Raw genomic sequence first — 18,822 nt, 5'->3', positions numbered from 1 at the left:
TGCAAAGTGCATGCCCCTCCCCGAACCAGTAAACACTTCTGGGGCGAAGGTGGAGGCTCCCCAAGTGGGGGGGGGGGACCCCAGCTGAAAACCCAGCGAAATCCCCTTTGCCAGTGTGGAGTGTCAGACTAGGACCTGGGAGACCAGGGTTCGAATCCCCACCATAGCTGTCAAGTGTCCCTTATTTGGCGTCCAATTTCTGGGATGCGGGCGGCTCGAGCCCCGCCCACCTGGCTGGGGCCTCGCGCCGGCTCTGCTGCTCTCCCCTCGGCTTCCCATCTCACGCCGGTGGCTCCGGCGAGCTGCGAAGGTCAAGCACAATATTGCATAGATTTGCAAAAAAGAGAGACAAGCGGGGCCGGAGTGGGCAGCAGGGTGCAAAGGGCGGGAGGGAGGTAGCGAGCTGTTGTCTCCTCTTCTTCCTTCTCTTCCTCCGCTCTTCTTCCCAGTTTCCCAGTGGCGTAGCGTGGGTTGTCAGCACCCAGGGCAAGGCAAGTAATTTGCGCCCCCTATCCCGTGGATTTGCGCCCCCTAACCCTAACCCCCAGATGTTGCGCCCAGTGCGGCCGCCCCCCTGCACCCCCCCACGCTATGCCACTGCTTCTTCCTCCTTTCTTCTAGGCACGCCGTAGGGCTTGCTCGGTGTCTGTGGTTTTTTTTTGGGGGGGGGGAGTTCATTCACGGCCGTCGCTCTCTGCGATTGCTTTTGGGGTGGGGGCTGAGGCTTGGAAACACTCCCCCTTGCCCCCGATCACAACTCCCGTGCGGCTTGCTTGTTGTGCCATGCTTTTTGCGCTGCTGGCCAGTGGCCTAGCGTGGGGGGGGGTGCAGGGGGGCCGGCCGCACCGGGCGCAACATCTGGGGGGGCACGCTCGCACTCGCAGCTCTCTGCCCCTACTAAAATCCACGGGTTAGGGGGCGCAAATTACTTGCCTTGCTACGCCACTGCTGCTGGCATCTGCCGCTCACGTCATCCATCGCGGTTGGGGGAAAAAGAAAAGCGCAGACTGCTAGGAGATGGGGACAACTTATATATATTTATGTGCTTTAAAATGAAATGAGAGCAGGCTTCCATGCAAAGGATTAAACCCGCCGCTTTCCCTCCACGCACAAAGCGCAACTTTGGCAACGAGGAGGAGCAAAACTGTTGCTATTAGCTGAGCTCTTTACTTTGGGACCTGTGATCCCTTATTTTGGCTGCTGATCCCTTATTTTCGAGGCTGCTGGTCCCTTATTTTCAAATCTGCAAGTTGACAGCTGTGATCCCCACAGGGGCACAAAGCTTGCTGCTGGCGGGGGGCATGGGGGACGTTCTGCATCAGCCCCCCTGACAGCCTTGGGTTGTTGTGGGGATTAAATGAGGAGGGGGAGAACTCTGTACGGCCAACCTCAAACTCCTTGGGGGGGGGAAAGGAGGGGGGATATAAACGCCCCACAAGATCTGTCTCAATCCCGCAGGAACACACTGCGATTCAAGGAGCTGCTGAACCCACTGGTGGTCGAAGGAGAGGAAATTCCTGAGCAAGAACAGCCTGGAGACTTGTGAACAGTGCAGGAGGAGGACCTGCCCCTCAGATCCGCCCCCCTTCTGCCTGCCTTCCTGGACCCCCCTTTCTCACGTGTTTCTAAGCCTATTGCTATTTCAACTTTTCGAAAGCCTTCAATGGTTGTTCTGATTTCCCCTTTGCAATAATTTTATGGCTTCACCTTTGTTATGAGAATTCTAAGGTCTCAAATATAAATTAAACATTCATAAATGTGCAAGGCGGGACACGGGTGGCGCTGTGGGTTAAACCTCAGAGGATGTGCTGATCGGAATGTCGGCAGTTCGAATTCCCGCGACGGGGTGAGCTCCCGTTGCTCTGGTCCCTGCTCCTGCCAAGCAGTGGCGTAGCGTGGGTTGTCAGCACCCGGGGCAAGGCAAGTAATTTGCACCCCCTAACCCGTGGATTTGCGCCCCCTAACCCGTGGATTTGCGCCCCCTAACCCTAACCCCCAGATGTTGCGCCCGGTGCGGCCGGCCCCCCCTGCACCCTCCACGCTACGCCACTGCTGCCAACCTAGCAGTTTGAAAGCACGTCAAAGTGCAAGTAGATAAATAGGTACCGCTCTGGCGGGAAGGTAATCTGCGTTTCCGTGCGCTGCTCTGGTTCGCCAGAAGCGGCTTAGTCATGCTGGCCACATGACCTGGAAGCTGTACGCCGGCTCCCTCGGCCAGTAAAGCAAGATGAGCGCCGCAACCCCAGAGTTAGTCACAACTGGACCTAATGGTCAGGGGTCCCTTTCACTTTAAATGTACAAGGCAAACACATACATAAGTATATGAATCATGTGTCTGAAATAGTACAGGAGAGCAATCCTGAAACCATTTTGACTCTCGCAATGACCTCAAATATTCCTCTGCAGGAAGGGAGGCAAATGGGGAACGCTTTCCCATTGTCTTTTTGCTTACAAATCCTGTCTTAAGGATGTATTTGTGTATGAATAAGGTGAGCCTGTGATCTGGATTCAGGAACTAAAGTATTAACCATCACAAAAGAATGCCCAGGTAATGCAATCAGTGACCATTATCAGGTATCCTGGCAGGCAGGATTTCTGCTGTAGACCGCCTCCTTCTGTGATGTATGTTTGATGCTTTTTGGGGGTGGTCTTGGGCTACAGGGTGGGCAATTTCAAAAGTCTATATAAGGGCTTGCGCACCATTGTTCGGGGTTCTCCTCCCTCCTGCATGGGGTGAGTGGGGACCCTTTTGCAACAGTTCCTTGAATAAAGATCAGGCTTACTGGCCGCTTTGCTTCTCAAAACACTCTGGTTGGCCTCTGTTATTTTCTGGAAGGGACCCAAAAGCTAATCTATTTCAACCCCCGGCCATTCTTACTTGGCTTTAAACTGTTTGCAATATTGTGCAGTGCCATCTTTCGATATATTAATAACTTGAATGGTTGCAACCCGCCCTGGGACCTTAGGGTGACGGGCCAGCAATATGTGGTCACCATAATCTTAATACTGTTACGTGGCACCCAAATCTCTGAGCGGAGCGATATCCCAGGGCTCAGTTTCCTTGGAACAGGCAACAGTGGAGACCGTGGTGTCTTTAGGGTATATGGTTTATTTGCAGAACATATATACAACCTGAGCCCAAGATGGAGGGGCTCGCAGACTTAAGACCCCCAAAGGTCGTGCTTCTTCCATACTGACAGCCTTGGAATCGAGCGCAAAACTAACTGATCATTGCACTGAACAGCCTTTGTCTAACTCGGAGTTTCCCAAACTTGAGTCTCCAGCTGCTTTTGGACTACAACTCCCATCATCCTTGACCACTGGTCCTGCTAGCTAGTGATGATGGGAGTTGTAGTCTGGAGGGGGAAAAGATTGGGAAACCCTGGTCTATTCAAGAGAAGGAATGGCAGTAATTAGCGTGGCAACTACAGCCATTATTCCACAAAGAAACTCCTTGCTCCTTGGTTCAGCAATGGAATCCTCCATTGGATTTTAACCCTTGCAGGATCCAGGACTAAAAATAGTAATAAATAATTAATAATAATAATAATAATAATAATAATAGCAATGCCACTTCTAGAAACAACCACATTTTTTGCAGCTAAATACAGCTGGAAACTTTTTTTTTTCTCCTTTAGTGCGGGGAGGGGAATGCAAAGAAACTTTATGGAAACCAGCTTTTCCCCAGCAAAAGCTGCTGGAGGGTCCAGGGGCTCAGAGGCTGCAGGAAGAGTCCTCTCCAAAACTGGAAGGAAAGAGCCACAACCCCCTGCCTCTTTGCGAGTGTGTGAGTGTGGAGGTCCTTCACTGCTGGGCCCTGCCGTTCCCTCGCCACGAACCCCTTCGCTGTTGACTTGTAGCCTGAAGCCCTGTTTCTTTAAGGAAGCTGTAGACAGCTCTCGCTTGGTCCATTTCTCCGTCTTCCCTGAACATCCTCGCCAGCCCCTTCAGGCGAATTTCCAGCTGCTTCCTCTCAAGGGAGTGGTCTCCAGGGATCCTGGCAGCTGCCTGGTACATCTCCAGGGCCTTGCTCTTCATCCCCTTCTTGTGGAGGAGAAAGTCCCCCCAGTGCATGTAGATGGACTGCTGGCATCTCTTGCTGGCTCCCGGGAGATCCTCCATCAGGTTCAGGTAGATCTCTTCCTCGTAAGCCAGCGACCTCTCACCGTAAGCTTTCGCCATCTTCAGCTGGGTGAAGATGGAGAAAGGATCCATCTCCAGAGAGCGCTTGAAGCTCTCAATGGCAGCCTCGACGGCTTCTTCTCTGACATCGCCTGGAGAGTGCTCCAACAACTGTAGGTAGCACATGCCAAGGTCGTAGTGTAGGAGATGGTAGCCAGGATCTAGGGGGATGGCCTTCTTCAGAATGGAAATGGCCTTCTTCAGAATGGAAATGGTACAAGGAATGGGTTGCTGCTTGTACAGCTTGGAGACGATTCGGAGGACTTCGGGGTTCACGCTCTCCCGGGCAACATCGTCCGCAAGGAAGAGCGCTCTTTCCGTGTCCACCGCCGTAAGTGTCTGAGCCAAATAAGCTTTGGCTTCGTAGTTCTGCGGCTGGCGGGCGACGACTTCTTCCAGCAACTTCTGGGCTTCTTCCCGTTTTTCGGCAGTCCAGGAATGAGTGTAGGAAGCATAAACGGAGATGGCCAGTCCGGCCTGGAACTCCTTGTTGGACTCTTCCGCTTCCAGCGCCTTCCGGAAACATTCTGCGGCCTCGTCCCCGTTCCGGAAGCCCCCGGCCAGGAGCGACCAGCCTTTCTGAGCGTGGATTTCGGGGATCATCGCAGAGTAGGCCTCTGGGCTGGCCAAGGACCGGCAGATGTCATGGATGCGTCCCAGGTAGAGGTCCACCATGTCGTAATTGACCAGGCGGTAGTAGACCCAGGCGTAGTTGCCATAGGTCACCAGGGCCTGGCGGGAGAAGTTGGAGGGGTGGTCCCTCTTCAGAGCCCCCTCTGCTTCTCGGAGGCTATCCAGGGCCTCCTCGTGGTTCCCCTGGAAGTCCTGGAGGTAGGCCCTCATGGCCAGGTAGGCCCCTCGGTTGCGGTGCGGGGTGTGCTGGGCCAGCGGGGCCAGGGTCTGCAGGATGTGCAAGGCATCCACCTTGTCCTTGATCTCAAAGTCCCAGGTGAAGTGGCACTGCAGGCTCTCCAGCTTCAATCTCAGAGGTCGGCTGCAGAGGGAAGAGGCAGGCAGGGAGGGAGGGAGAACGAGAAAGGGTGAGGGACACTCTTGAGAGGATATACAGTCGTACCTCGGGTTACAGTCATTTCAGGTTACATACGCTTCAGGTTACAGACTCCACTAACCCAGAAATAGTACCTCGGGTTAAGAACTTTGCTTCAGGATGAGCACAGAAATTGCACGGCAGCAGGCAGCAGGAGGCCCCATTAGCTAAAGTGGTGCTTCAGGTTAAGAACGGACCTCACCTCCAGAACAAATTAAGTACTTAACCCGAGATACCACTGTACAGTCGTACCTCAGCTCCCGAATGCCTTGGGAGTCAAACGTTTTGGCTCCCGAACGATTGAAAACGGGAAGTGAGTGTTCCAGTTTTCCAAAGTTCTTCCTGAAGCCTATTGGAAGCCATGCTTTAGAAGTCGACTTCTGGAATGGATTCTGTTCGACTTTTGAGGTACGACTGTATAATGAATTGGTTTTTGTTGTTTTTTTAAGTACCTTTCCAAAACAAACCGGAGTCCTTTTTGTTGGGGATAATTCAGAGGGAAATTCCCAGGTGTCAAAAAAGGCTATTTATGTATGTTACTGAAGGGACGCTGGTGGCGCTGTGGGTTAAACCACAGAGCCTAGGGCTTGCTGATCAGAAGGTCGGCGGTTCAAATCCCCATGGCGGGGTGAGCTCCTGTTGCTCGGTCCCTTCTGCTGCCAACCTAGCAGTTTGAAAGCACGTCAAAGTGCAAGTAGATAAATAGGAACCGCTCTGGCGGGAAGGTAAACGGCGTTTCCGTGCGCTGCTCTGGTTCGCCAGAAGCGGCTTAGTCCTGCTGGCCACATGATCCAGAAGCTGTATGCCGGCTCCCTAGGCCAATAAAGCGAGATGAGCGCCGCAACCCCAGAGTCGGCCACGACTGAACCTAATGGTCAGGGGTCCCTTTACCTTTATGTATGCTACTACTGGGACGCAGGTGGCGCTGTGGGTTAAAGCCTCAGCGCCTAGGACTTGCCGATTGAAAGGTCGGCAGTTCGAATCCCTGCGGCGGGGTGCGCTCCCGCTGCTCGGTCCCAGCGCCTGCCAACCTAGCAGTTCGAAAGCACCTCCGGGTGCAAGTAGATAAATAGGGACCGCTTAGCAGCGGGAAGGTAAACGGCGTTTCCGTGTGCGGCTCTGGCTCGCCAGAGCAGCGATGTCACGCTGGCCACGTGACCCGGAAGTGTCTCCGGACAGCGCTGGCCCCTGGCTTCTTGAGTGAGATGGGCGCACAACCCCAGAGTCTGTCAAGACTGGCCCGTACGGGCAGGGGTACCTTTACCTTTTTATGCTACTACTGCAGCCTGTGTTTTGCTAGCCCCAAAATGGAAACCAAGCGAGGTCCCAACCAAAGAAGAATGGAAACTTGAACTGATGGAATATGAGCAGCTTGCAGATTTGACATACAGAATAAGAGAGCAAGAGTATGTTTAAAGAAGGCTGGAAAATGTTTACTGATTATATGGGTCAAAGTTGTATACATTTAAAAATGCCGGCAGCCTTAAGGTAAATTCAACAGGGCAAATAAGTTTTGATGGTGTAACAATGGAATACGGAATGGTTTAGGTCATTCACAATATGCAGGGATGTATGGTAGGCAAAATGAACCACGGAAAGAGAGGAAGGGAAGTCAATGATTTGAGGTTGTTTAAATGAATATCTTCAAATGTAAATCAGAAAAATCTAATAAAACTATAAATAAGAAGAGAGACAGAAAGGGTGAAGGGGTGCTGCGGGCAGGCAGTTCTTTGCTCAAAAGGGCCCAGAAGATTTAGGGTTTAGACTTGGGCGTCACTGGAATGTGGCCTCTTGCCAAAAAAGGAAGGGTCACACCTGTTGCCCCGCCCACCTTTACCCCAGGCCCCACCCACTTTACACCTAGGCCCTGCCCACTTTACCCCTAGGCCCCGCCCACCCAAGCAGGTGCTTCCTCCTACTCCCTAGATTTGCCCATAGAGTGTCAGAATAAAAGCTCCGTCGGTAGAGCAGGAGACTCTTGATCTCTGGGTTGTGGGTTCGAGCCCCACTTTGCATTGCAGGGGGTTGGACTAGATGACCCATGGGTCCCTTCCAACTCTACAGTTCCACGATCCTATCTCCAGCCCTACCTGCAGATGCGAGCAGGGGACCACAGGATTTTAGAGTTGCAAGGGACCCCGAGGGCCATCTAGTCCAGCCCTGAGAACTTCTGCATGCAAAGCCCAGGAATTCGAGGAAAACAAAAGTCCTTTGGAGGTTTTGAAGCAGGGCTGGGAGGGCCCATCTGTCATGGATCCTTTAGCTGAGATTCCTGCCTTGCAGGGGGCTGGACTAGATGACTCTGGGGGTCCCTTCCAACGCCACAATTCTTTTTTTTTGGACAAATTATAACAATTTGTTTTATATAAAATTACATTTAAAAGGATCCATTGTGCCACAAAAAGAGAATAGCTCTATGAAGCATATATTGGTTTCTCGATTATCATTTTTATATATAAAAAGACAAAGTTGTGTAGAATTTAGAACAATTTAAAATTGAGAAACAATAGTCTTCTCCATGCTGGTTACTTCATTGTGAAGGAAATTGCCCCCTCTTGGGTTCATACCAGTAAGTGGTTCACAGTGTGAGTGGGAGGCTATGATGTTCCATATCCTCCATTCAGCTTCTGTTACTGTTCTCTGAAGGAAGCCAGAGGGTCCTACACTTTAGCTCATCTAGTGTTTTCCAGTGTTTGTAGTTATTTGCCAAGTGTTGCATCAGAACAGGTAGCTTTGCATCAAGCATCAAACATGTCCATTATGAAGTAATCAATGAAGGATATCTGAGACTTGGGGATGCTACAGGTGTTTCGATCGAAAACTGGCAGACCCTGTCTCTTTTCTTCATCCGTCTGTGCAAAATATTCTTCTGAAATCCTCCCAGCCCATTCAATACACAGTTCTAGAGGGTGACATGGATTTGCAGAACATGCACATTTGATCACCATGCGCTTAATCAACGTCTGGTTATCTGGAATGTTCTTGAGATTGGTTGTACATTCACAGTCACTACCCTCATTCTGCGCTTCTTCCGAGGACATGGGCTTGGTGGTGCTGTTCACAAACTTCTTCACATGCTCAAAATGCTTTGTCATTTCTGCCAACTCCACAGTTCTATGATCTCCAGTGCCAGAGGCAGCATGCCTCTGAGACTGTGAGCACACCATCCTTCAAAGCACATTTAAAGTGCGCACGCACTGCCAGAACCCTGGGGACTGAAGGATGCTTGGAAATGCCGTTCTGATGTGTAAACTGCAGTTAACAGGGTTCTTTGGGTGGGAGGTGCTTCAGGGAAACATCCTGGGGGTTCTTTTCCTCAGTACAGTGGTACCTCGGGTTAAGTACTTAATTCGTTCCGGAGGTCTGTTCTTAACCTGCAACTGTTCTTAACCTGAAGCACCACTTTAGCTAATGGGGCCTCCTGCTGCTGCTGCGCTGCCGGAGCACAATTTCTGTTCTCATCCTGAAGCAAAGTTCTTAACCTGAAGCACTATTTCTGGGTTACTGGAGTCTGTAACCTGAAGCGTATGTAACCCGAGGTACCACTGTACTGTGAATGTGGTGCACCACGAGGTGCATGGCTCCCCATATGCTAAAGTCATCTAGTCTAGCCCTGAGATCTTCTGCATGCAAAGCAGGTGCTCTAACCACTGAGCCACAGCTGCCGCTCTCCTGATGTCGCAGGACTCCCGTTGCCCTTGCCCTTGGCCATGCTGGCTGCCGAAGCTGGGGTCCAACAACACCCAACTTGCATTGCCGGGGGCCAGGCTATGGGGTGGGCGTTTCCCTCCCATCTCTCCCCTTCTAGGATTCTAACTCCTGCAGCACAAAATGCAGAACGGGAGGTCTTTAAGCCGGAGGAGTCAGATCTCTACGCAGGAGGAGTCCCTGCTTACCTCATTTTTCCTTTTCCAGAGAGGAGGATGAATTTCGCAGGAAGCGAACTTTCCCTCGCCAGCGGTCCAGCAGGATGCAGGATGCAACCTCCGTCTGCAAACATTTGCCTCGCTCTCTCAGATTATATAAGCAAGGCAGTGAGCTCACTCGGACAGAATAGAAACCGAAACTCAAAAGAGAGATCCGTTTCCTATTTGTGGAGAGGAATGTTCCTTGGCTGCTTGCAAAGTCTCCAAGCGCAACATTTAATTTTAATTTTAATTTTTCCCCCAAGCGCAACATTTTTGCCCCCCACTCGCGGAAATGAGTAAATATATGGTTTAAACGGGGGGCATACGGCAAAAATGGGTATCTTGGCTCTCCCCTGCAATCGATGCAAAGCTCCTCCCGGCTCGTTTTGCTCTCCATCCTAGCCTGCTCGCGCCCCAGTCCGCTCCCCGATTCCCCCGCGCCTCCCGCTCTCCTCCCCATCCCGATCCCATGTCCACAAGGTCGGGAGGGATCCTCGATCCACCCTTGCAAGGTCTCCTCTGCTCGGCAGGGCAGCATCTGAGCCAAACAGTTGTCTCTGCGAGGCTTTGCAGAATTAGCTGTTGTTGTTTAGTCGTTTAGTCGTGTCCGACTCTTCGTGACCCCCTGGACCAGATCACGCCAGGCCCTCCTGTCTTCCGCTGCCTCCCTCATGCTGGTAGCTTCGAGAACACTGTCCCACCATCTCGTCCTCTGTCGTCCCCTTCTCCTTGTGCCCTCCATCTTTCCCAACATCAGGGTCTTTTCCAGGGAGTCTTCTCTTCTCAGGAGGTGGCCAAAGCCTTGGAGCCTCAGCTTCAGGATCTGTCCTTCCAGTGAGCACTCAGGGCTGATTTCCTTTAGAATGGATGCGTTTGATCTTCTCGCAGTCCATGGGACTCTCAAGAGTCTCCTCCAGCACCAGAATTCAAAAGCATCCATTCTTCGGCGATCAGCCTTCTTTATGGTCCAGCTCTCACTTCCATACATCACTACTGGGAAAACCATAGTTTTTACTATAGTGACCTTTGTTGGCAAGGTGATGTCTCTGCTTTTTAAGATGCTTTCTAGGTTTGTCACTGCTTTTCTCCCAAGAAGCAGGCATCTTTTAATTTCATGACTGCTGTCACCATCTGCAGTGATCATGGAGCCCAAGAAAGTAAAATCTCTCACTGCCTCCATTTCTTCCCCTTCTACTTGCCAGGAGGTGATGGGCCCAGTGGCCATGATCTTCGTTTTTTTGATGTTGAGCTTCAGACCATATTTTGCGCTCTCCTCTTTCACCCTCATTAAAAGGTTCTTTTATTCCTCCTCACTTTCTGCCATCAAGGTTGTGTCATCTGCATATCTGAGGTTGTTGATATTTCTAGTTTCTCTTTTTCTCCCGATACCAGGCATGTCTACTTGGAAGTAAGCCCCAGGCTGGCCACGGAGGAGAAACCTGCAAAGGGGGGAAGGGGAGAGGCTCCAAAGGCCAGGGGCATGGCTGCGTTCCTGGAACAGAGCACCCAGACAAGGGTGCCCACCTTGGGGCTGAAAACCAGGCAGGTGCTGGTCCAAACCGGCAAAAGGCCTCCTTGATTCTCCATTTGCAGTGCAGCACCTTAAAGCTGCCTGGGCTGGAGGATGGAGTTTTGTGGCATTGGAGTAAGTGTGCTAAGTTTTTAAATGAACCCCTTTGCAAATAAAGGTTTGTGGTGCTGTGGTCTAAAGTTAACCACCAAGCCTCTTAGACTTGCCGATCGGAAGGTTGGCGGTTCGAATCCCCGCGATGGGGTGAGCTCCCGTTGCCCTGCTCCAGCTCCTGCCAACCTAGCAGTTCGAAAGCATGCCAGCGCAAGTAAATAAATAGGTACCACTGCGGCGGGAAGGTAAATGGCATTTCCATGCGCTCTGGTGTCCGTCACGGTGTTCCATTGCGCCAGAAGCAGTTTAGTCATGCTGGCCACACAACTTGGAAAGCTCTCTGTTCTAAGAATTCTAAGATCTCAAATATAAATTAAACATTCATAAATGTGCAGGGCAAACACATACATAAGTATATGAACCACGTGTCTGAAATAGTACAGGAGAGCAATTCTGAAGCCATTTGGACTCTCCCAATGACCTCAGAGGAATGCAGGTGGAGCTGTGGACTTGCCTAGGACTTGCCGATCAGAAGGTTCGAATCCCCGTGACGGGGTGAGCTCCTGTTGCTCGGTCCCTGCTCCTGCCCACCTAGCAGTTCAAAAGCACATCAAAGTGCAAGTAGATAAATAGGTACCACTCTGGCGGGAAGGTAAACGGCGTTTCCGTGCGCTGCTCTGGTTCGCCAGAAGCGGCTCAGTCCTGCTGGCCAATGACCCGGAAGCTGTATGCCGGCTCCCTCGGCCAATAAAGCGAGATGAGTGCCACAACCCCAGAGTCGGTCATGACTGGACCTAATGGTCAGGGGTCCCTTTACCTTTTTACAGTTTGAACCATGTGTCTTTGCTTAAAAGTAAGTCCCACTGGGCAGCTCAGCCAGCCCCACCCTTCCCCCATATTGCAGTTATGCATATATAGGGTGAGGAGGGAATAGGATGTCCCTATGTTGGCAGGTCTGTGTTTGTCACCTGCTCCTCACAAGGGGCTGCTACGTAGCCGCTGCTTCACTTCATAAGAACATCCGAAGATCTGTCTGGTTGCAGGATCAAGCCCAAAGTGGGGAGCTCACAAGCAGGGCAGGAGCACATGACAGGTGTTTGCCCTTGCGGGGTGACAAAACTGTTCCTTTGGTGGAAGAAAAGCAACTTTGTGAGCAGAGAGCCCTTTCTCTTGTGACTTTCCTCTTATAAGTTTTAGTTTCCATTTCCCCCGAACAAATTTGCATTTCTCAAGCACTCTCTGCAGTCCTTGCACAGAAGCTGCAACGTCCCAGCTATGGCCAGGCTGACTCTGGGGGGAAAGAGAATATTTCCTTGGTGGAAGCCTTAGAAATGGTCCTGGGGGAAGGCAGAACGAAGGAAGCCAGCGTCCGCTTCTCCGAATCCTGCTTCTGTTCGGTTGGGAAGGAGTGTGTCTGTTCTCTGAGCCACAGGGTCCCAATTCCAGATTATTTCCTACTTTTCAGACTGTGGAGAGAGCCAAGGTGAGCCTGAGGGTTCCTCTGCCTGATATAACTGGAAGCCTATTTGGGACCGTTCAAAGAACTATTATAATATGAAGAATTTGCAAGCAGGATTTGAACAACAGAAAGAATCGGAGATTATTGTGTTATGATTTGGATACAAGACAGGGGGCAGCAATGGGGAGGGAGGGAAACTATCACAGAAAATGGAAGGGGAAGTTGATAATATGTTATTATTAGTACAGTGGTACCTCGGGTTATGGGACGCGGGTGGCGCTGTGAGCTAAACCACAGAGTCTAGGGCATGCTGATCAGAAGGTCGCTGGTTCAAATCCCTGCAACAGGGTGAGCTCCCGTTGCTCGCTCCCTGCTCCTGCCAACCTAGCAGTTCAAAAGCACGTCAAAGTGCAAGATAAATAGGTACTGCTCCGGCAGGAAGGTAAACGGCGTTTCCGTGCACTGCTCTGGTTCTCCAGAAGCGGCTTAGTCCTGCTGGCCACATGACCCGGAAGCTGTACGCCAGCTCCCTCGGCCAATAAAACGAGATGAGCGCTGCAACCCCAGAGTCGGCCACGACTGGACCTAATGGTCAGAGGTCCCTTTACCTTTATGACTTCCCTTAATCCAGACACTAGACTTCTGTTGATGCAGCCTAGAATAGCATTAGCTTTTTTTGCTGCTGCATCACACTGTGGGCTCATGTTCAGCTTGTGGTCCACCAAGACCCCCCAGATCCTTTTCCCAGGTACTGCTAGTGAGACAGGTGTCCCCCATCCTATATTTGTGAATCTGGTTCTTCCTGCCTAAGGGCAGAACCTGACATTTGCCCCTACGGAAATTCATTTTGTTAGTTTGGGCCCAGTTCTCCAAGCTGTGAAGGTCACCTTGATCCCCCTTCTCTCTGCCATCTCTAGGCCCAAGCAGAAAACACCTCTGTGCCAGAGAGATCCTTTTTTATTCATCCAGTGGAGCGATGGCAAATACCCTTTTCCACAATACATCCAGACTGCGCCTCCCCACGGGGAGATTTGGTTACAACCAGAGGGAGATTTGGGTGTGGTGGGCCCCCTGTGGAAGATCTTCCCATTCTGATCTCCACCAAAACCCATTGGCCAGTGGCACCGCCAGTCATCAATGGCACGTAGAAAGGCATAAATGAGGAATGCGCTTGGCTTGCGCAATCAGTGCGCACAGAAACCACCAAGCAAGTTCCAGGAGGAAACTGACCAGGTAGAATAAATCCTGCAACTGAGACATTTTTGGGGGTTGTACATAATTTATTCTGGCTTTACGATTCAAGCATTTGGCTTGATTTTTTCGAGGGAGTGGAGAAGGCACAGAAGGAAGTCAGTGAGGACTAGAACCATGCTTCAAAATGAAGGCTGGAATTCTCACCTGTGGAAGATCTTCCCATTCTGGTCTCCACCAAAACCCATTGGCCGATGGCAACGTCAGTCATCAATGGCATGTTAGAAAGGCATCAATGAGGACTAGGGTTGTGCTTGGCCCAGTTCTCCAATGTTGAGGTCATTTTTTAACCCCGATTCTGTCTTGTGTGGCATTAGCTCCCCCTCCCAGTTTGCAGCCCCCCCAAATCTGAGAAACGTTTCCTCTCTCCGTTCATCCGAGTTATTTAGAAAGAAGGGGGCCCAAAACCCATTGGCCAATGGCAATGTCCGTCATCATTGGCACATTAGAAAGGCATCAGTGAGGACTAGGATAGTGCTTCGCTTGCGTAATCAGTGCGCACAGACACCACCAAGCGAGTTCTAGGAGGAAAATGACCAGGTAGAATAAATCCTGCAACTGAAACATTTTTCTTGGTTGTACATAATTTATTCTGGCTTCACAGTTCAAGCTTTTGGCCTGATTTTTTTTTGAGGGAGTGGAGAAGGCACCGAAGGAAGTCACTGAGGACCAGAACCATGCTTCGAAATGAAGGCTGGAATTCTCACCGCAGAGAGCATATTCTGCCCAGGCACACCTGCCTTTCAAGGGGAGAGAAGCTTGCTTGGCCAAAATCTCTCCCCCTGGAACAGGCAGGGGAGCCGCCCCACCCCAGTCCCAGGCTCCCCCAGACGAGGCAAAGGCGGAGGCTTCCCTGGAAATAATCTGGTTCCATCCTGTCTCAGAGAGTTCCGTAGATGATGCGAGGGCAGGACTCCGGCAGGATGCAGTGAGCCTCGTGTTCCACCAGCCCGGCGGGGCATTGGCAGCCTGGCACGCAAGGCTTGAAGCAGTGGGACTCCAGGACCCCCAGCGGGACAGCGTGGTTGAAGCACGTCTTGGGGCAAGGGGGGCCGCACTCGTCAAAGACGTAGCCCCGGTCTTGGGGGCAGCCCACGGCTGCAGGGAGGGGAGAGAGAAAGAGAGAGAAGAGGTTAGATAAGGCAGGATCCGGCCCACGGGGACTGAGGCCTGACTCATCTCGAGATGGCATCTGAAATTCAGGTTGAAGTTGGAGTCTCAGCCAAATGAAAATTATACAATTATACAGTACCTCGGATTAAGCACTTAATTCGTTCCGGACCCCAAGGGTCATCTATGTCCACGGGGCTCCCATCCACCCTCCTGCCCCCCCACCTTGCCCGCCTCCTCACCGCAGAGCATGGGCGATCGCCAATGCAGCACCAGCCCTGCCCGTCGGCACTGGGCGGCGTAGGCCTCTAGGGCCTCGCAGAGGCAGTCTTCCGCCGCGGCCGCTCCGCAGGCACAGAGATCGTAGACGCAGGAGGCGAAGAAGGGCTCTGGCGGGACGGCAGGGTGGCAGCGCTCAAAGGGAGGCGCCTTGAGGACCTTGCAGCGGGCGTTGGCCTCTTTCCGGGAGCGGTAGCCAGACTCCTTGCAGGGGTCCACATCCGGCGCATCGGGGCAGCGGGCAGGTCCAGTGGCGTTGGCGCCGGTCACCTGAGCCGGAAGAAACACAAGGATGTCAGAAGAGCCAAGGGAGCCCGTTTGGTCCAGCATCCCTAAGAACTTGGGGACAGAGCCCCAAAATGGGAAACGAGAGAGGTCTCAATGAAAGAAGATTGGCGACTTAAGTTGATAGAATGTGCGCAGCTTGAAATCAACAAATTACCCTAGTAGGATTACAAGAAGTTTTGTAAGGAGAAATATACAAAGCGTTACAAAGTAGAAAAAGATGGAGATATTGGTTAGGAGTTTGAAATGTAATAGGGAAGATAAGAAATGCATACTGAGAGATCAGATTGGAAAATTTTCAGACAGGATTGATGGAAGTTAAAAAAATTGAATAAGATGTAAAAGTATGTTTAATTACTGTTGAAAATGATATGTTATATATATATATATATATATATGCTTTCGTAGATTTTCACGGGTACAGGAATGCAGGTTTTGGTGTCCTCGGGTGTCTTCCCGTGTAAAAGTTGGGGTGTCTAGGCATATATATATATATATATATATATATATATATATATATATATGCTTTCGTAGATTTTCACGGGTACAGGAATGCAGGTTTTGGTGTCCTCGGGTGTCTTCCCGTGTAAAAGTTGGGGTGTCTAGGCGACGTTTCGACGAGGTCTCACTCGTCATCTTCAGGCTGGTGCTTTCGGCTTCTTGTTACTGGAACAGAGCGGGATCTCAATGTTTGAGTTCCTATAAATACTGTAGAGGGGGTGTGGTGTCTAGCCTCCAATGTTCTGGGCAGAGAGGAAGTTCCCAGGCTAGTGTGCCTTTTCTTCTTTTGTTCCTTAATTACTTGAGAGATACCTTGAGTGATTTCTTGAGTGATATCCTGAGTACCACTTAGGTGGGTCATTAGGTGTGGATTAGTTGCTAAAGTCTTTGTGTCTTGACCTCTTGAACTTTGTGAAGAGTTTTCTTGAGAAGATGGCTGTATAAAATATGTGCAGCTTGCAGACAACATATGGAATAAGAGAGCAAGGAGAACATATGTTTAGAGGAGATTGGGAAATGTTTGTTGAATATATGGGGGGAAATTGTGTACACCTGAAAAGACTGGCAGCATTAAGATAAATTCAACAGTGTATTTTGTCTTATAAAAGTAAAGGTAAAGGTACCCCTGCCTGTACGGGCCAGTCTTGCCAGACTCTAGGGTTGTGCGCTCATCTCACTTAAGAGGCCGGGAGCCAGCGCTGTCCGGAGACACTTCCGGGTCACGTGGCCAGCGTGACGAAGCTGCTCTGGCGAGCCAGCACCAGCGCAGCACACGGAAACGCCATTTACCTTCCCGCTGGTAAGCGGTCCCTATTTATCTACTTGCACTTAGGGGTGCTTTCGAACTGCTAGGTGGGCAGGAGCTGGGACCGAAAGACGGGAGCTCACCCTGCCGTGGGGATTCGAACTGCCGACCATACGATTGGCAAGTCCTAGGCACTGAGGTTTTACCCACAGCGCCACCCGCGTCCCTATTTTGTCTTATACATCTTAGCTATTTTGGTAGGTGTTAAGTACCATCTATAAAACATATTGATTAGATTTCCCCTCAATACTTCACAGGCTGTAAATTTCCAGTTCTTTTCCATAGTTCTTTCCAATGTTTTTCCAGATATCTAAAGCCCACTTGATCATTACTTCTTGACCTGTTCGTCTTTGACCTCACACTCCAATAATATATCACACATTTTTGATATTACCTTAGTTATGTTTTGTAATAACACTTTTTCTAATAATGAAGGTTCATTTGAGAAACCTTTTTTCTTATCTGTCCTGAACGCTTCATGCAATTGATGGTACTGGATCCAACCCGTAAGGTGTTGTTTAATTTCCTCATAATCCTTTATGAATTTATGATAAATTGAATTTATCATAATGATAAATGCAACAGTAGAAAGAAAGTTAGATGGATGTAATCACAGAATACCGAATGCTTTGGTTTTTGTAAAATATGCAGGGATTCGTGATATGTAGAATGAACCATGGAAAGAGAAGACACCACTAGATGGACCAGTGGGTCTGTCTCGATGCAAGGCGGTGTCCGGTGTGGCCCCGATGGCTGGGTCTAGCACCCCTGCTCACTGTTGTTGCTTAGTGGTTTAGTTGTGTCCGCCTCTTTGTGACCCCATGGACCAGAGCACGCCAGGCCCTCCTGTCTTCCACTGCCTCCCGCAGTTTGGTCAAACTCATGCTGGTCTCTTTGAGAACACTGTCCCACCACCTCGTCCTCTGTCGCCCCCTTCTCCTTGTGCCCTCCATCTTTCCCAACATCAGGGTCTGTTCCAGGGAGTCTTCTCTTCTCCTGAGGTGGCCAAAGTCTTGGAGCCTCAGCTTCAGGATCTGTCCTTCCAGTGAGCACTCAGGGCTGATTTCCTTCAGAATGAAGAGGTTTGATCTTCTTGCTGTCCATGGGACTCTCAAGAGTCTCCTCCAGCACCAGAATTCAAAAATATCCATTCTTCGGCGATAAGCCTTCTTTATGGTCCAGCTCTCACTTCCATACATCACTACTGGGAAAACCATAGCTTTAACTATACGGACCTTTATTGGCAAGGTGATGTCTCTGCTTTTTAAGATGCTGTCTAGGTTTGTCATCGCCTTTCTCCCAAGAAGCAGGCGTCTTTTAATTTTGTGGCTGCTGTCACCATCTGCCGTGATCATGGAGCCCAAGAAAGTGAAATCTCTCACTGCCTCCATTTCTTCCCCTTCTCTTTGCCAGGAGGTGATGGGACCAGTGGCCATGATCTTCGTTTTTTTGATGTTGAGCTTTAGACCATATTTTGCGCTCTCCTCTTTCACCCTCATTAAAAGGTTCTTTAATTCCTCCTCGCTTTCTGTCAACTTTTTCCTTTTTTTTAAGGGAAATTCCCTTATTCCGAATAGGATTCCTCATAAGAAAAGGGAAAAGTTGACAGCTATGGCCCTGCCACCCACCTCCTCGCTGATGTTACCTTCCAGCTGTTGCCGAAAGCCGCCTCGGACAAGGTGAGGTGGCCGGAACGGAGGCGCAGGTCGTCCTGTGGATAGTTGTTGAAGTTGCCACACAGACCACAGGTGTGGCCTTTGTATGTGCCGGGGACGCTGACCTCCAGGTGGGAGCGGCCGTTCCAGAGAACCTAGTGGAAAAAGGACAGTCACGGAACCAAGAAATTGCACAAAACAAATGAAACGCTGTGAAAATCCCTGAAGCGAGAAGTACTGTATTTTTCGCTCCATAAGACACACCTGATCATAAGACACACCTAGTTTTTAGAGGAGGAAAACAAGAAAAATAATATTCTGAACGAAACAGTGGCTGTATGATTTTTGTGGTTCATGCTGTGGCCCCAGACATGATATGTGATTTGCCGGTGAGTTTGTGGTAGCCCAATGCAAAAATCCTGAGAATCCATGTGCATCCGTTCTTTGTAACCACTGTTTTTGCACCATTGCAGCCCCAAGAAACAGTGGGTGCGTGATTTTTTTGGGTGCAGGCTGTAGCCATGGACATGCTATATGATCTGATGGAGAATTTGGGGTGACCCAGTGCAAAAATCCTGAGGATCCATGTGCTTTTACCTCCCCCTCCCAGGCAGCCTCCTTTTTCGCTAGAGTCCCTTATCTCCCCTCCTGATCGCTTGCTGATCAGCTGCTCAGCGGCTTTGTTTCAACACCCCCTTCCCTCTTTCTAAAAAAA

General features: G+C 50.5%; 3 protein-coding genes across 4 annotated transcripts in view; 1 reads left to right on the top strand and 2 right to left on the bottom strand.

Moving 5' to 3' along the window:
* LOC310825869 (uncharacterized protein) overlaps positions 1 to 2,804 on the top strand; it is a 31,552-nt gene extending 28,748 nt beyond the window's left edge. The window contains exons 10-11 of the mRNA XM_083699721.1: positions 1,459 to 1,885; positions 2,065 to 2,804. Coding sequence (XP_083555847.1) covers positions 1,459 to 1,546 — 88 coding nt within the window. The 3' untranslated portion in view covers positions 1,547 to 1,885; positions 2,065 to 2,804. The remainder of the gene's footprint in view (positions 1 to 1,458; positions 1,886 to 2,064) is intronic.
* The window catches only part of LOC310826053 (interferon-induced protein with tetratricopeptide repeats 5-like), a 202,848-nt gene extending 193,547 nt beyond the window's left edge, over positions 1 to 9,301 (bottom strand). Inside the window, exons 1-2 of one of the 2 annotated variants that reach the window (XM_083700537.1) lie at positions 9,127 to 9,301; positions 3,840 to 5,176 (exon numbers count right to left, since the gene is read on the bottom strand). In XM_083700537.1, the coding sequence (XP_083556663.1) occupies positions 3,840 to 5,176; positions 9,127 to 9,230 (1,441 nt within the window). In that variant the 5' untranslated portion in view covers positions 9,231 to 9,301. Of the gene's footprint in view, positions 1 to 3,089; positions 5,177 to 9,126 lie in introns of those variants that run through there. The other variant, XM_083700538.1, reaches the window with a different exon arrangement.
* A 4,737-nt stretch (positions 9,302 to 14,038) lies between these two features.
* The window catches only part of KCP (kielin cysteine rich BMP regulator), a 114,708-nt gene continuing 109,924 nt past the window's right edge, over positions 14,039 to 18,822 (bottom strand). The window contains 3 exon segments of the mRNA XM_083699727.1: positions 14,039 to 14,570; positions 14,825 to 15,131; positions 18,098 to 18,262. Coding sequence (XP_083555853.1) covers positions 14,353 to 14,570; positions 14,825 to 15,131; positions 18,098 to 18,262 — 690 coding nt within the window. The 3' untranslated portion in view covers positions 14,039 to 14,352.

Source organism: Podarcis gaigeae, assembly GCF_964106915.1.
Source record: "Podarcis gaigeae genome assembly, chromosome: 10".
Classification (NCBI taxonomy): domain Eukaryota; kingdom Metazoa; phylum Chordata; class Lepidosauria; order Squamata; family Lacertidae; genus Podarcis; species Podarcis gaigeae.
This window is presented reverse-complemented; position numbering and strand designations above follow the sequence as displayed.